Source organism: Notolepis coatsorum (assembly GCF_963971535.1).
Source record: "Notolepis coatsorum genome assembly, chromosome: 2".
NCBI classification, from domain to species: Eukaryota; Metazoa; Chordata; class Actinopteri; order Aulopiformes; family Paralepididae; genus Notolepis; species Notolepis coatsorum.
This window is the reverse complement of record NC_140166.1, coordinates 204,936,485-204,954,222: the sequence shown is the minus strand read 5'-3', so window position 1 is coordinate 204,954,222 and position 17,738 is coordinate 204,936,485. Positions and strand designations below refer to the sequence as shown.

General features: G+C 42.6%; 1 protein-coding gene across 1 annotated transcript in view; it reads left to right on the top strand.

The window, feature by feature from the left end:
* The window catches only part of tsc22d2 (TSC22 domain family 2), an 81,489-nt gene extending 64,201 nt beyond the window's left edge, over window positions 1-17,288 (top strand). Inside the window, exons 2-3 of the mRNA XM_084309101.1 lie at window positions 13,656-13,707; window positions 14,772-17,288. Coding sequence (XP_084165227.1) covers window positions 13,656-13,707; window positions 14,772-15,089 — 370 coding nt within the window. The 3' untranslated portion in view covers window positions 15,090-17,288. The remainder of the gene's footprint in view (window positions 1-13,655; window positions 13,708-14,771) is intronic.
* Window positions 17,289-17,738: the final 450 nt, after the last annotated feature.

The window sequence follows — 17,738 nt, the reverse complement described above, 5'->3', positions numbered from 1 at the left end:
ATGCGATAAACGCAAAAAAGAGCCAGCGGAATGGCCAAAGTTTAAAAAAAAGAAAAAGTAACGCATCACTTAATACGGACTAAATTGATCTATTTGTGACGTGATAATAATCTATCATTATTGATGATACAATTGAGTAAAGTAAATCTTCCTAGATTAATGTCCCACTCTCAGCACTTCCTCAAAAGTGTTCGACAGCATAGCTCCAGAACGCTTATAAATCCCAGCTTTCCCCCCCGCGCTGTTTTCTATGTGCACTGAAAACTTCAATGCTTCTAATAAGCTTTGCAATGTACCCTCGTAACATTAGCCGCTAGCTAGCCAACCCACTCGCATGCAGAGAAGACATTAGCTTCGCTGGTTAGAATGGGTGGGAGGGTTTCGGGGGCGGAGCTCTCTCTCTCTTTCTCTCTTGTATCTGCTAGTGGGTGGGTGACTGTCAATCAAAGCACATTGCGAGAATATGGGCGGAGCCCAGCCAAAAACAGCTTGGAGTCTGGAAGGGCAAAAAGTGGTCCACCAAAGTACTTTATTAAAAATACATAACAATGAATTTTATTGAAAAAAAACTTACAGATGTGTTCCATAGACTCACAGGAATTGTGTAAAATTGCCCAAATAGTGAAAAATAAAGCAAAATATGGGACCTTTAACTTTTAGGACAAGTTATGTTCAAGTTGTAACAAGGACCATGGCTCTTTTATAGTCTGGGGCGGCTGTACGTGTACCGCCAATGTTTTATAGGTTTCGCTTCACACTGTGATTTTAAACTTTTTATCCTGGGGTTTTCTGTTACAACACACCACACGCATCACTTGAATATGATTAAAATGTGTCCTCACACTACATGATGGATGGCATTTGAATATCCCACTTGTTTATTTACACTCAGGCCATCGGTCACAGCTGTTAGCCATAACCTTTACCAATAAAGGTTCAGAGGAATCGGTTACGTCATGTGCCCGTAACCCGGTCAGTAAGTGTGTATGTGTGCTGCTGAACATGAATGATGCCGAGTTTCCTAGAATTTCTTTCAGGCCCGGCGGTACGTACAGGAAAAAAAACTAAACAGACATCGGCATCGGTCAGATAGCGCAACCGGCAGTCTGCTATTTATATTTGCGTACACATTTTGGTTCACTCTGTATATATTCAAGACTTAAAACAAAGTGATCACAAGGAGAGGATGACTTGATAAGCTGCGTTTATTGCATACAATTAAGCTGATGACCTTTGCGAAGCACATCATGAACACAGTGATTCATTGCTGCACTTGGCTTGGAGAAGAACGTCACTGTGGCCTATCGTCAGGGCCGTTTCTTGCCATATGCGGACTATGCATGTTGTTGCATTTTCAAACTTTATTTAACTTTAACTTTATCTTATAGTTCCATTTAAATTTTCAATATTGTAAGTCAGAAATTTAAGGGAATTATTATTATACTGATTATTGATTACCAATAACGGCATTCGTTATTGCAACATCATACGCGGACCGGGTGGATGGCTATGAGAACAAGGCCCGATCAGGCTGAAATTGACGTCAAATCGCTCTTACCTGTGGCCGGTTGGATTCCAAAAAGAATTTCCCAGTTATTTGATCGCCATCTGTTAGATCGATATGTCCATTGGCTGATGCTATGTTCCTTTACTGCATACTGAATTCGGCGTCGCAAAAAGTATTCCAGGCGATCTGCTGAAGCCATAGCTTTAGGCTAACAGAAAAGCTAACCCGGAGCAAAAAAAAAGTGACACCCGGTCTGCAACAGGGGAAACTGTGTTCTCGAGACAGCGCCAATACCAGGATCTGGCCGGTACTGCACTTTCGGAGTGCCAATATGCCTTTTCCAGCTAAAATACAGCTCCGTGACAACATCCAGGATATTAAAATGGAATAAAAACAAAAACAAGCTTAACACGTATATATCGTGGTTGGCCCCGAATTGGTTAAAGTGCACCAGATTGATGCATTTAAATGTTAAATGCATGCCCACCTTAAGAGTGTTTGGAATCCCCCCACCATAGTTTCACAAAATAGGGGCCAAACAAATAAACAACCCAAAACAATATTTTGCATAGGGCCCCCAAAAAGCTAGAAACGGCCCTGCATATTGTGATATGGAAGTTTTGCCACAGGAGGCCCATTTATTGAAATCTTGATGCAGGCTCCCAAGTGGGGTCGGGTACTGTTCATATTTGTGGAAAAGGTTCCTCATTGTCTAGTATATTACACTGACTCTTATACTAAACATGTAAAGGTACCGAAATGTGGTACCCTTAAAAGTACAGAGTTCGGTACCCAACCCTACTCTCAAGTGCACTCCTTGCAGCCTGTTCCTGAGAGGTCTGTTTTAGGTATTTCACTCCGTTTTATTTATTTTCGTGCAGAGTCCAATACTAAGAGTAATGTAATTTAGTTGTTTCTGGGGTCACAGTAATCAACAGAAGAGACTGATTGACGCGTCACAGAAAGGCTGTGCAATATTTTATTAGCAGTGGTGGTTAGCGGTAACGCCATACCCTCGTGCTCCGTAGTCATTTAAAGGGACTCTTATAGCAGTGGTACTCGCGTTGTATCGGTTTCCCAGGCAACAGCGCAGAGGTTGACTCACATTTGGGAACAGTGCTGCACAGAGGCTCCCAAGCGCAAATGATTATTCATGATTCCTCACATTTGACCCATTCACTCACACATTCACACACCAATAGAGGAGGCGACCATGCAAGGTGCCATCCTGCTCATCGGGAGTGTCTTGCTCAAAGACAGTTTGTCACGCTGCCTGTGATGAGCGGGAACCTCCCGATTACCAGTCGACTGCTCTACCTCCCGAGCCACTGTCGCCCCTATGATTCCATCCATAATTTCCGAATTAATGGATATTTGGTGTTATTTTTAGCATTATAAATAATATATATTTTTTGGCTAGACTGAGGTTGTTGTCTGTACAATAACGGGGGAGACACTGATGCACCACGGTCCATGTCCATATTCCTTGTCAATTCCTTGCTGTTCTGGTGAAGTACTAGGTGTTTGTTTAAACATCAGTTTCTGCTGTGCCAGTGTGATGTCTTTGCTGGCCAAGGATACAAAGCTACTGTGTGATCCCCATCCAGCTCAGGCCCCCGAGGGCTCAGTGACTAACAGTGAAGCTTTATTCAAATGGGTTTCAACTAACCTCAGGTAAACCTGGGGGAGCAGCCTCGATCCACCGCTCTTTGTCTCATGGCAGCTCCTCTGCGAGGTTGGACTTGTTGGAAGTGGCAAATGTGCTCGCAAACAGTTTGAGGTCAAAAAGCAGCATTCCTGAAAATGATTGCCTTTTGAAAAATGTCAAACCTCAGGTAGATGGCGTCTCGCTAGATCAGTTGTGGTCTTTGTGTCCAGCAATCACATTTTTAGCAAGTTACAGCCAAGTTCTGGGGGGATCAAAAGAAGTATCCTTGCCTGTTTCCCTACACAACGGCACTTTTGGGGTCCACAGTCCACCGCAGCAGCCACTTGTTACACTTCACCTTTTAAACCGCAAAAAGAGAGGATGACTCTGCTTCTTATAGCTTAACTAAATTATTACTCTATTTGTATAAATTGCAGGAAGGCTCCTAGTTGGCCCACTAAATGGGTGTGTTGTGTGATTGGGCTGCAGAGGTCTTTATTTTTACTACCCTCAACACAGAACCAAAGACTTTATGATTATGGACAATAAAAAAAATTACATTTATTTTCAGTGTGAGTGGTCCCATAGTCGACCATGGAGAGTGATTAAATCTAGACCAGGTATGCAGCCTGTGTTTATGATGCGGAAACAATCAAGAGAGGGATGAAACATGAACGTGGGAAAGCAGAGGGTTTTGATTCTTGCCGTACCTCATTGGGGCCCTTCTGGACTGTGAATTTAATTATCACCTTGATACGACATTTTCCAGATGCCTCTCTTCTCTTTATAATATAAAATGATGTTCCTTTTATGAATTGTTATCCATTAATGGCAGGTCTCTGTTAACATACATTGTCTGCAAATGATACTGCTTTCCTCTTGGGGCTGGGGGTTCCCTCAATTACAACATAACCCCATTCTGTAATTGCGAAACAGGCCGCGGGACATTATTCTCAGAGCCCCTGATCCAATCCATTTTCAGGGTTCTCCTAAGGAGCACACATAACAGTAAGTACTTAATTTTTAGTGGATTACTTGGTGGCTTCACTGGAGCCCCCCCTCCCTCGCCCTCCAGGCCATGTTGCTAACTGCAGGCCTCGGTGGATATGACATGACTTGATTACACTGTGCTCTGATCTTACCCTTTTACGAGCCTCTGTGTGGCGAGTGAAACTATCATAACCGGAGATTTAAACCACTTATATAACACAGAGCCCTGTCCCTTACAAGACACCGCCATTTTTGACAGTGGCTCAGGAGGTAGAGCAGTCGTCTGGTAATTGGGAGGTTCCTGGTTCGATTCCTGCTCATCCTGGGCAGCGTGTTGGAAGTGTCCTTGAGCAAGACACTTTACCCCTAACTGCTCCTGATGAGCAGGTTGGCTCCTTGCATGGTTGCCTCTGCCGTCGGCGTGAGAGTGAATTGGTGAATGTGAGGAACAAAAATTGTAAAGCGCTTTGGATAAAAACACTATTAACCCATCTCCTGCCAATATCGCTGTTCAGCGTTATTGCCTGCCATGCGTTGTCTGCCAATATCGCTGTACAGCATGTTTCAATTTCATATTTTCATCATGGAATTCATATTTCACCCACGGAGCCTTGTCATATGCTGCGGGAGCCATCACAACTCTGCGCAACGCTTCAATACCGCCACCTGGTGGCCGATCGGCGAGTTGCCAAACCGGAAATGCCCGTTTCAGCTCGGTCCGTCCCCTAATTCCGTCCGGCCACTCGTTTATCGTCCCGGGACTCAATCCACACACCGTGGACATGGATCGTTGCCATAACTCAATAAACAACATGATTTGGGCGTATATTAGTATTATACAAACCGGAACTGGATCGCCTCGATCCCCACCACATAACTGGGATCTGTTTGTTCCACTCTCATCGCCCAACGGTACGAGGAGACGGACGTGAGTTTCAGCGTTTTTCTTTATCATTTTCGATACAAACTGCTCTGATCAATATATCACCCATACTACATAAATCATTTAACGTCGGTCACGGAATTATAAACGACCCCCCCCCCCCTCCGTTCACCCGCAGATGATCAGTCATACCGTTTAGGACCATGTACAGTTGACATTTTTAATATAACATTGATCGGTATCAAACGGAATTTGATAATCTAATATATGCATTTATGCCTATATCTCACGTTCTATGAAATACTGCAGAAAACGATAAAAACATATTTATACTCTAGACGGTATTTTCGTATGAATGTGTGAATGAAAAAGTAAAACGTTCCTACATCCTGAACGATAGATAATTGATGTTGAATGGGCCATAGTAATGTCAATTTAGCAATACAATTTAAAAAGTTATAGCCCTGCAAAGAAGGTGAACATCTCCATAGACAAATAGCGATGGCAGAGAATGGTTTAGGATGATCAAAGTGGTGGCAGAGAATGGGTTAATTGACCATTGCATCCTGTCATCGTGAACTCTACCCTTTCCCCATTGTGGCCCGACAGCATATCAGAGTGGACGCAAACACAGATGCTGAATGGAGCTGTTGCAAACTAAAACTGTAAATGAACAGCTGAGACGTGTATTATCCCCTTGTGTTTCGCAGTATAGTGCCCCGAGCCCCCTCCCCCTACACACACACACACACACACGTTAAACTGTCCCAGCATGACCCCTCCACTTCAGAGAGGAAGCCCCAAATGAGGCTTTAGGCCTTGATCCTGTGATAAATGCCCTGCTGAATACAGAGGGTCATTAACGGTAACGGTGCCAGGATTCTGCCATTAAGCGTCGAGAGTCAACACTTACTTTTAACACATTCCAGTGGGACGGGAGTCTACTCGAGCCAAGCGAGCATCAGTTAAACGGGGTAGAAAAGTAAATCAGTGAAACACAATGCAGTGGTCTTGAGTCGGCACCCTTTTGGCAGTGATTATTTAATGACTAAAGGCTGTGCGAATCCCATCATCATATATGTAGTTTGATGCTCGCGTTATACTTCCACCTCTTTATCATCATATATGTAGTTTGATGGTCACGTTGCACTTCCACCTGTTTTTTAATCATATATGGAGTTTGATGGTCACGTTACACTTCCACCTCTTTATCGTCTCGCGTCCTCAGGAGCCCCGGAGAGGGGGTTAAAATAATGGGAGCCTTCAGAATCAGTTAGAATCTGATCTATCTGACACTTGTAAGTGGATCAAGCTCAACCATCGTCAGTCTTCAGACCTTTACCCTGCATACGTATAGATCTTTTTGGACCCCCTTCCTACCCATCCACACACTCGCACACATGTCCTCAATCTGGCCCTCCGACCCCAGACCCCCTGCATGGTGCCTGCCTGTCTGAGGAGGACAGCCCAGTGGGCCTCCAGTGCTCCATGCAGGGACATCTGCAGATAGTGCAGCTGTTTGTGCATCAGGCCCAATGATTACGCAACAGACCAGTGAGGGCATCCGTATAGTTCCTTCGTTCTTGGCCAGGAAGCTTGGTAGCAGGCAGCACCCTACTCGTGGCTCTCCTTTTTAGAGCTGGAAAAAGAACGGGTCCAGAACTTCCATTTCCAGAGCGTGTGTTTCTGAGGTCTTTTCTCTCTCTCTCATCTTCGCTTGTTTTGTTTCCATTGTGTTTCCAATCCATACACCACCCAGATGGTAGACGACATGTCCCAACAATACAGCAAACAAAAAAAAGCCCCCAAACACACTAATGCATTTGCAACATCCTTCAATTGTCATCGACTTGGAAAGATGACTACCTGCTTTTCAGCCTAACAATTACACTTGGGGTGTGTGTCAGTGTGATATGCAAATATAAATATTTCCAAGGAACTTAGGAAAAGATATTCCTTTATCGGTCCCCTTGGGGGAAATTGTACTAATTGCACACTGTGTTTCTTAGTTAGTAATAGTATATATTCCCCATTCTGGGTGTTGAGTCATTCTGTTGGCTAAGCGGAGCCACATGGACAGCTTTTGAGCCTTTAAGTGATCATGATGCGGCTATCATTTCAAATCCCAACCCACTTCCCATCCAAACTATCTGTCATATTTTTCACACTGAAAACTAAAATGGGAACATTCAGAGGTTACATCAGGTCTGTGGTCGTTGAGTCTGCTTAACCAACACTGGTGACTCGTTGGGACTCGGGAGTGAATGGAAGACGGGATGTAAATAATAGCCTTATCTCATTTGCTAGGTAAACACAAGGGCTCACGGACCGGACCCCCTGTTGAGAGCATCTTCTTGCTAAATAAATACCATCAATTTAAGAACTTCTGACATTAAGTTGGTTATATTTCTCTACCAGATACTTGTCACAAGGTTAATAAATGTATTTCTCCCCCCATAAAATAGTTTGTTAATTTGTTTTACTTTCCTCATTATACAAATACCACATATTTACATTTAGTATATGTTTACCGTGGCGCATATACAGTATATCCATATTTGTCTGAATATACCTGCATATAACCCCTCTATATACTTACTTATACACCTGCATTTAACCCTTAGCTCTGTATGATGGCATGTACAATAATACTGTATATAGTATACCATATATATCTATATTTATTCTCACTGCATATATATCCACACCTGTCTGTAGTTACCTGCACATAGTCCTTAATCTGTAGATACTATATCTATATCTGTATATATCCTACTCTTACTAGAGATACACTGCTGGCCAGTATGACTACTACCATGCTGTCTTTACATATATACTACAACTCTCTACATACATCTGATTAGCACCACTCGGTAGTACTCATTTGTATATTTTGTACCCAGTTTAATCACCTGTACATTGTATATTGCTGTTGCACTTTATTGCTACATTTGCACTCTGGTTGGATGACAAACTTATTTTCATTGTGCTGTATGATGACAATAGATTTGACTCTAATCTAATTGAGATCAAGGGACACGGGCCTGTGCTACTTGGTATAAGGAATAATGCTATTTAATTAAGCCGTTTCAGTTCAACTGAAGGACAATGTGCCACTGAAATTCGAACTGTTGAACTGTCCCTTTAAGCATGTCAGTGAGCTGTCACCGTGGCTTTGACTTCAGTAGGCCAGTTAGAAAAGAAACGTCCCTCTGAATTGATTGCATGTCTTGTATGATTCAGATTATTTTATTGTCACAGCTTTTTTAAATGTACATACATTCTGAAAAACGTGACATGCTTGTTTTTCCCGGCTCCTCAACCGTAGTAGAATTGTAAACATAATACACAACATATATTCTATCTATACAAACTATAACTATAAACTATAATTATTAATATAAACTGTAACTATAAACTAAATAAGCTATAAATAATTATAAACTAAACTATAAACTAGACATAATACACAAAGTATATTCTATTTATACAAACTATACAATACAAGGTATTATGTTAGCAGCAGCGTGTGAGTGTAATAAGTGCTTGTGTAAGTCAAGAGTTTTATTTGTCACAGCATACAGGGCATACAGTGAAATGCGGGGGTCACTTAAGGTGCAAAATCCTTTATTAAAGTAACTACTACTTTTACCTCAAAATTGTACTTGAGTAAAAGAGCTTAGTTACTTTCCACCCCTGCCCCGATAACAATGCACGTATTGTGATGGTTAATTGAATGTGATCAGTTTATAAAGGTTTGACCTACTTCTACTCACTTATAGTTGATTCTTGATGGGCCTCTTCACTGCCTCTACTGCCCTCTACTGGCTCAGTGGCTGTAGTGCAGCTGTCTAAATACTCGTTTTGCTCTTTCAAATGCGAAGAGCTCATTTTATCCCTAACAGCAAGTTGTCAGTCATAACGACTCTCTGTTATTGTCCCCCCTCACCATCCGTTCCGAGGGAGAGAGAGAATGGGGGGGGGGTCACTGCAAGCCTGTTAGTCTGGTTTATTCAGGTGCCTCCCCCCTGCAGTCTGTTTATATGCATTGGGACATGGAAGTGTGCCGTTGCGCCTCTCCCTTAATCGAGGCACATTGGATTTTTTTTCACTCTTTGAAGGCATCATGTGATGTGACTCTAGTGAGATGGCCACCCTCTGCTCCCGCACGTTTCTCCTGTGTATTTAGTGTTTCAATTTAGTCATTTAGCTGACGCTTTTATCCAAAGCGACTTACAAGTTCTGTACAACAGGTCAGCAGGAAGGGTACAACTCTTTTCAGCTGAGTAACAATGTTCATCAAACAGTGTTGAAACTTGGTCAAACAGTGTTGAAACTTGGTTGCAACAGTCTTGAGTGCATAGTAGTAGAGAGACATATTAGTATACTAGGTAGTAATATAGACAAGGAAAATGAATTATTGGAAGAGTGCATGATAGTAGAAGACGCTAAGAAGGTTAGTGTCCCACTGTCCACATCCCCGTCCCAGAACTCTGGTGCCTCACTGGCACTGCCCACTAGATGCTGGCTGGGGAGCCTGTTGAGCACATGGCGTCACACAGATGGCACATTGACTTGGATTCTGGTGACAGCGGCTTGGTGGCGGAGAGTGTCGGGAACTGGAATGCATAGCGTTTGTGTCCCCGGGGCTTTTGTTGGGGGTAACAACAACACACGTGTGCACTGTTGCGATCAGCAGGGGAGGCTGTGGGACACGCAGCATGGAAGTGCCTTATATAAACCACCACATGTTTTCCTCCTGCAAGAAAATGTACAGCTTTGTTTTCCTTGGACACCGATCGCGAGTCAGCCCAATCTGCCCGTGTCTCCTATTATTGTTCGTGAAAGCGGCACGTTCCATCCCCAGCTGGTGGCCATTCTGGGGTCTCTGGTGTCCTGGGTATGTTAATGAGCTTCTCAGAGGGAGGAAATACCATGCCCCGTCGATCAGCTCCCAGATCGTGTTGTCTTTAGTTGAACTCCCTTTCGGCCTTGTACATCGTCCTCACTATTAACACGGCAACCGACACATCCCTAAGTCCCGGAATGAAAAGAGAGAAGTAGGTCATTGCAGGAGGGACGAGCAGCTCTCCTCGTTCAGCCGCTTAGCGGAGAGACCTGGGTTCATATGGTAAAATGATCTGAAAGTTGTATTTCTACCAAAATAGACATGTGTTTTAGTTGGCTGAATTATTTGTGTACTTTACATTTCCTCAGTAGACGGAGCAGTAGAGGAGAGAAGGTTAAATAAATAAATGTAGAAATTGTGTTTGAAATGTTATTACATGCAAAGCGCATGAATACATGCAAAGTGCATTAATTCACCCCAAGGGGTTATGCTCTGATATAGTTTGCTTATTAAACCACAAGCTCATGTTTTGTACAAATGTAACAAGGAATCTTAGAATTGCAGTGTATTGGGGCAACTCTGTAGAAATTACATGACTGGTCAAAATAGCATGATAAAGTTGATAGTGAAGTGGGTAACTTGGTTTTATTTATTTTTTAACTTACATTTTTATTTATTTTCTTTACGTTTACAATGACATACATGACACAAATAAACTAACAAACAAACAAAAATAACACAACAATGTGACTTGTGGTCTTTTCTCCCTTATATTTATAATGCATCATGTTCGTATTCCATCCCTCCCAGTTTGTGTCGTTAAACTTTTTATTTTATTTTTATAGTCTACCCATTTTTCCAACTAAATGTATCCTCTTGTTACTGTACCCTCAACATATGTGTAAAACGTTCCATGTCATATTATTTCCTCCACTATATACCCAGGTAACTTGGTTTACTTCTAACCTGACGTTACTAAAAACAGACCCGCATTTGGGATACATTTTTTATTCACTGTTTTGTCTGTCAAGTTATGTTGCCAATGCCATTGATGACGCAGATTATTTTACATTTCTCACGAGAGTGAGATATCGGTTCTTACAGTTCAGAGTGGAATATTTTAAACCACGCCTCCTTGTGTGACGTAGGGAATCAATTTATAAGCAGCCTGACGGACAGGTCGGTTCGAGGCGCGTCTCAGCGGAACACTTCTTATCACCGCGTTCTCCCCCATCACGGTCTGTCGCTGAACGTCTTGGAGTTTTATTTTGGAAACTTTAGAACAACATGCGCTGCAAAATGAGTTACACTCTGCCCTGCTCGCCAGGAGCTTCACCTACATACTCTGGACGTTTGGTTTCGTACAGAGCGAGATGCATCAGGTAATGTGACTTAATAAAACACCGCTTCGTTTGATGTGTATTTCACAACTGATGATCGATCTTCGGAGCGTTTGATGCGAGAAGTGGTTTAATTGATTTAGATTTTATAATGTATATCTTTGACTGTATTCTTATTTTTTACTACCTAAATGTTTGTTGTGGGCGATCTGTGTGGTGGTGGTGGTGAATGTCCCTCGGGATTACTAACGTACTTTGGTTATACTTATATTCTATTCGATGCGACTCGATACGTTTTCCCATCATTAATGCTCAACAACTAGCCTAACTTAAATGTCCACCATCACCGGGTTGTTTGGCATCAGTCGAACTGGACTAATAGTTGCTTAACGTTAATGTCACACATCATTATTTAACACGTGTGATGCTACTTTTACATGCAGAGTGACACCGTGCTACACGCTGCCTCTGGGTTGATGCTACAGATCGGACGGGGTCATCGGCGTCATTCAATATTTGGAATAGCTGCACAGCCGCACGTCGTCATACATGAAGTAGCCATAACATATCCTTATAACCCAACATCCACCACTACCGAAACATAAACACGCGTAACGTTAAGCAGGTTCTCCCGGGACGTCCGGGCGCCGGCGGGCGGCGGTGTGGCATCTCCTCTGCCTGGTGGGCATCAGCCATCATGCGGTCACGTTGTGTCGAGTCCCACATGCCAGGCGTTGGGTGCAAGATGCGCATGCGCTGTGATCACAGCGCAGGCGCACCAGGCAGCCAAATACGGAAATAACGCCGTTTTGAGCAGTTTATAAAGATTATTTAAAATGTTTACTAGCAACGCCGAGCTTTCAAACCACCCCGCTTTTGTGTGTGAAACCCTCGTGCAACTGTGAGCACCTTTGAAATCTCTCTGTGATAAAGTTAGAACGAACAGTTGGTAAATAACCAGCGCTTCAGAGTGAATGTTCCCACGGCAAGTTAGGTCGGGGCTCCTTCTAGTGGCGTGTCGGCGCTCGAGCATCAGCTCATCTTCCACCCAGAGCTGCGCGCGCCGCGGCGGCGTTAACATGAGGGGCGACGACTGTATTATTCTATCCAGAGGGATACAACAACAACATTACTAAACGTTTTGGGGAAATTAAAACATCGGAAATAATTTCGCATTACTTTGACCCGTCAGCCATTGAAGTAAGTAGGCTATATTTCGTTTGGAGTTATTAACGAGCTACATATTTCAGAGGAGGGGGGATGGTAGAGTTGTACGCTCGTATTGTTAGGGAAATGTTAGTGGAAAAGTAGGTTTTTAATAACTGTACATTTCAACAATGAAGCATCCACAAAGAAAGTATGTGTAAAGTATGCAACAGATTTAAGAAAGGCCACCTAAAACAATATAGCCAGTGTTCCGAGAGATTTAAAAATTAGTTTTAAAACGCCATACCCCCCGCCCTCCCTCAAGGCATTCAGACAAACCGTTATTGTCTGTAGTTTTCTATAACAGTAATTGAATCATTATACGCTGCATTTCATTATAACGGTACACATTTCTGTTTTCCCGAATTGTTATTAATAGATGGGTGCGGTTGGTTTGCATTCACCTAGTAATTACACGACAATAGATTGGAGCTCTTATTTATTTGGATCGAGACTTATTAGTTACACTCGACTACTCTTTCGCTTGCTTTTTTCATTTCTAGGTTCTTGATGTATGTTAGTTGCTGAGGGTGTGTCGACATGGCCGGGCCTCATATTCCTGTATGCTGCATTGTGTACAGCTATGCGCCATGTGAGGCCTGTGCATTGGCTGCTTTTGAAAGTGCACTGTAAAGTGTAAATGGTGCCACACACACAATGGAGCATGAACCCTCTTCACCTCCTGACACATTTAGCTGGTGTTTTCTTTTTGTGTGTGACATCCTAAATGACCAGTCCAAGCCATTTTGAAGCAGAGCTGAGAAAGGGACCACATTCATATCTAAACTTATGTACTTTCAAGTTTTGTTTTAATTGTCACATATAAGGTACATGTGCATTACAGTGAAATGCTTGGTTCTGTATGAGCCCCCTGAGATTGTGCTTCATACTGTAAAAAGAATAAAGGCCAACCTATACAAAATATACAATATACATACAAAGTACAAACTAGTACAAATGCAAACAATGAAGTACAAAATGCAACAGGCTCTAGTCTACACATAATTATCCATCTGTTTCATGGTGTTGAAAAGAGCTGTCATGTTGATGCATTTCAAATGCTTGATATGATATTGGTTCCTGCTTGGCAATATGACAACTTGTCTTGTCATGGTAAACCAAAGCGCTGAGCAGTAGTTAACCGTACCTTTGGAATGGATGAGGGAGAGATATTTAGCTCAGCAATGTTGTCTGTGTGGTAAGTAACACCTTTCCGTTCTCTTTCTCCACAGTGCATCTGGTGCCAGTGTTGTTGCCATCGATAACAAGATTGAACAGGCGATGGTGAGTAACCTCAGACCGGACCATCTATGTCATCTACAATATTCTTAAAGCAGCACGCCAACATTATGAGTCAGACAAGAAGATGGACACCTATTTCCTCGAATCAGTGAATCGGATCGTTGCCGTGAGCGTGAATCGAATCGCTCACTCACTGAAATGATCCGTTTGGGCACATCACTACTCTGTGCGTTCAGTAGAAATGTATCCGGCTACAAGCTAGCTTAGCACAAACTAATGGAAGCCTGATACGGACCACTAGCCTAGCTTGAAACTCTGGGGGAGGTGTTTTTTGCCAACAGGTAGGCTAGTGGTGCTTTTTGTTTTAAACTGAATATCATGTCTAGATCCAGTATTTCACTTTTGAATTCAGTGCCAACTCGTATTCCATTTGGCATAACACGCGGGCTGTAATTCAAGTCTTGATTTGTAACGGAGATAACGTGCACATACTTTCAAATGACAACCTGCCTCCTTCATTACACAGAGGGGAGGAATGTTAATGGTGCTAGCAGTTCAACCACATGCTGTCACATTTATAAGTTCCTGCGCACATTCAAAACCCCACCACAGTCATTTGCCACAGAGAATATAGTCACGTTTTGTTTAAACAGCAGCCTAAACTCATTTGAGCGATGACCACGTTTGACAGGCAGAACTTCTCAGGCTGACGAGCCGGCAACCTGCTATATGAAATATCATATCTGAAAGTGAATAAACATCCATTTATCATGGTATTGGTGGAAAGGTTATGCACTCTTCCTAATATACTAATATGTCTCTACTACTATGCACTCAACACGGCAGCACCCAAGTCTCAACACTGTTTGATCATTGTTACTCTGCTGAAAGAGTTGTACTCTTCCTGCTGACTTGTCGTACAGAACGTGTAAGTCGCTTTGGATAAAAGCGTTTCGCTAAATGACTAAATGTTAAGGGCAATATTACATTTACTTCACTTTGGCTGGAAAGGTTGGGGAAGGAAAAGTTATGAAGAATATGCCACTCAAAGTCAATTATTTGATGCCATTTGCTAATGTGTTTCCTTCTCGCTCTCTTTCTCTCAGGACCTGGTGAAGAGCCACCTGATGTACGCAGTGCGGGAGGAGGTGGAGGTTCTGAAGGAGCAGATCAAGGAGCTTTATGAGAGGAACTCTTTGCTGGAGCGGGAGAATGCTGTGCTCAAGTCACTGGCCAACTCTGAGCAGCTCAGCCAGCTGTCTGGCCAGGTCAGTCCTGCAGGCAGCACCTCACCGCCCCAGCAGCAGCAGCAGCAACACCCCATCATCATCAACAACAACAACAACAACAACACAAACACCCCCGCTGCTCACCATGAGGGTGGCCAGAGTAACCCCCACCAGCCCAACGTCACCTCTGCGTGATCCTCCCCCCTCCCCCCGTATTCACACACCTCCCACGGACAAGAGAGGAGGAGAACCCCTTAAAAATAAACTAAACAACTACCACCCTCCCATAGCTGCTCAAAAGCAAAAGGCTCCAATCTGCGTTCGCTAAGTTTCGTGAGGGATAAAACCCCAACAGCGTCAGCCTCATTCACCACCCTGTCTTCAACTTGCGTGAAGAGCCATGCTTCAGTGTGTGTGTGTGCGTGCGCTGCTGTCGCCTGGCATTCCCTAGTATTAAGACAATCATCATCCTGTTGAGGGCCTCGTTCTCGCCAGGTGGCGGGGACCGGGCCGTGGGGTTGAGAGCGCAGCGATGACGACGACTGTGCACTCGCTATGCTTTATGCAGGAGAGGGATGACGGGGCGCAGAGAGCTCGATCTGGTGGCGGTGGGGAAACGAGAGGTGGTCAAAAAAGAGGCAGGGGGACTGGCGGTCCCACGTGAAAACATCCAGGAGGGGCCTTGGACTGTCGTCCCCCCCCCCACCCCTGAGATGTCAGTGGCTTGAGGAAAACGAGAGAGAGGGAGGCGAAGGACGGAGAGAGAGAGAGAAGTCGAGGAGAGGATTCATCTACTGGGAGAGAGCGGAGGGGAAGTCGTCGTGAACCTTTGCTTGGTTTATGCTGCAGGAAAAGAGCGTGTGTTGTTTTCCTGGAGCCACCAATACTTTTACATGAATCAAAAATACCTTCATTTAGTTCAATTTTACTGTTTGCATTTATTTATTTCAGGGCTGCTATTTTCATAATGTAAATGAACAATGTCACAGAAATACGTTGATTATTAAAATTTAAAATAAAATAAAAAATCTCTTTCTCTTTGGTCTTTTGGTATGTTAGAATCGGTCAGCTGTTCAAATCGGTAGTCTGTTGCGACAAGTAGTTTCCCAGTAGGCAATAAGTTCCATCGAGAAACACATGCTTTCATTTCATGGGATATTGCTAACACTAAAGACAGATGACTTAACTTTAGATGAAATTCAGGTTGAATGTACATTTTGTAAAGAGTGTAAAGTATTAAATGCAAGGAGGGTTTGTACAGGAGAATGCCTGTTCTTGAGATATGAAATATTTGATGGGATGTTTTGATGAAGACGACTATTGATTTTACTTTGCTATAGTTTCTTTGTCACGAATGAAAAAGTGAATTGCCATACTTCCCCGACCTTTAGGATCCTACTTGTGCATATTTTCTTTCTGGGCTGGGGGATGAAAAGCTGTGAAATTGTTCAACCTACTTTATAACCAAAGACGCAAAGCTGTGTTAAGTCTTTATTTTTCATTTTTTAAATGCACATGTCTATGTATTTTTTTTTCTACTTCCTCCTTCCCTTCCATCTTTTTTTGTTGCTATTTTAGCATGTTCTGCATGATCTATAATCAAAACCACTTCCTGACCTCATGTTTTTAACCCAGCACTCTGATCGTAATGCCCAGTAGTCATGTCTGTGAATGATGGTGAAAGAACAGGGGAGAGAGAGAGCGAGAGAAAGGGAACGATGGATGGAAGGTGAAGAATGTAGAGGCGAGAAATGGAGTGAGATGGTGGGAAGGATCTAGTGTTCACCACACTAGTCCATTAAAAAGACATCTTTTAGTTCATGTAAAATGCTGTTTTGAATTTCATATGCAGAGAACATTTTGTTACATTGCAAATTTTAATGTATTTAATGAATGCAACGTATAGATTCCGATTGTAGTGTACCAACACGTACTTCGCTTACAAGAAAAAAACTACTAGACAGTATCTGAAAACAAAAACAACAAAAAAAACAAAATGGAAACTATTGTACATTTCACAACTCCAGCTTGAACCCCGTAAATTCTGTATGAGCATATTATGGTATGTCCTGTCTGTGTTACATGTCTTTTGTGCCTCCTGCACCGTCGCCTGTTGCCAGGCGAGCTGGTTCATTTCTTTGTGGCTTAGAACCAAACCAAATGGTCTATAATTGTACAATCAGTCATCTTTATGGGATGGACTTTGATTTCCTTTTGCAGCTGGGTTTAGTCTGTCTTTTTGTTTGAAGGAGATGCCGTGTACATGCCATGTACCATGTACTGTATGAACGTGATCACTGAGCCTTGGAGAAAATATCTTAAAAATGATGCCCTTGTAATGTGCTGTTCTGACTATTTTAGTTTTCAGTCAAAAATAAATCACTGTTTTATTAAGATTTGTCTCTGCGTGTTTTCTTTTTCTATCCCATTTGCAGTCATACTTTGATGGTTGTTATTAAATATTACTTTATTATGACATGTGTGCAATTGTTAAAGTTGTAGCATGGTTCTTAAATTAAATATACCATTGTCATACAGAGTTGGTAAGTCTTTGGCTCTAACCTATTATATACAAATATACAGTTGCAATCAAAATTATTCAACCCCCATTGCATATTGGGCTTTTTGGCAAACATTTTAAATTGTCAGCTGTTTGCAATAAACAAAGTAGACAAGAACAGTTTAAATAGTTAAATTAAATGAAAATTACAATGGTTTTTATCAAAATTCAACACAAAATGCTACCTTTAATCACTACTGCAGTCTCAAAATTATTCAACCCCCTGTCTCAATATTATTTAACCCCCTGTCTCAAGATTATTCAACCCCCTGTCTCAAGCACAC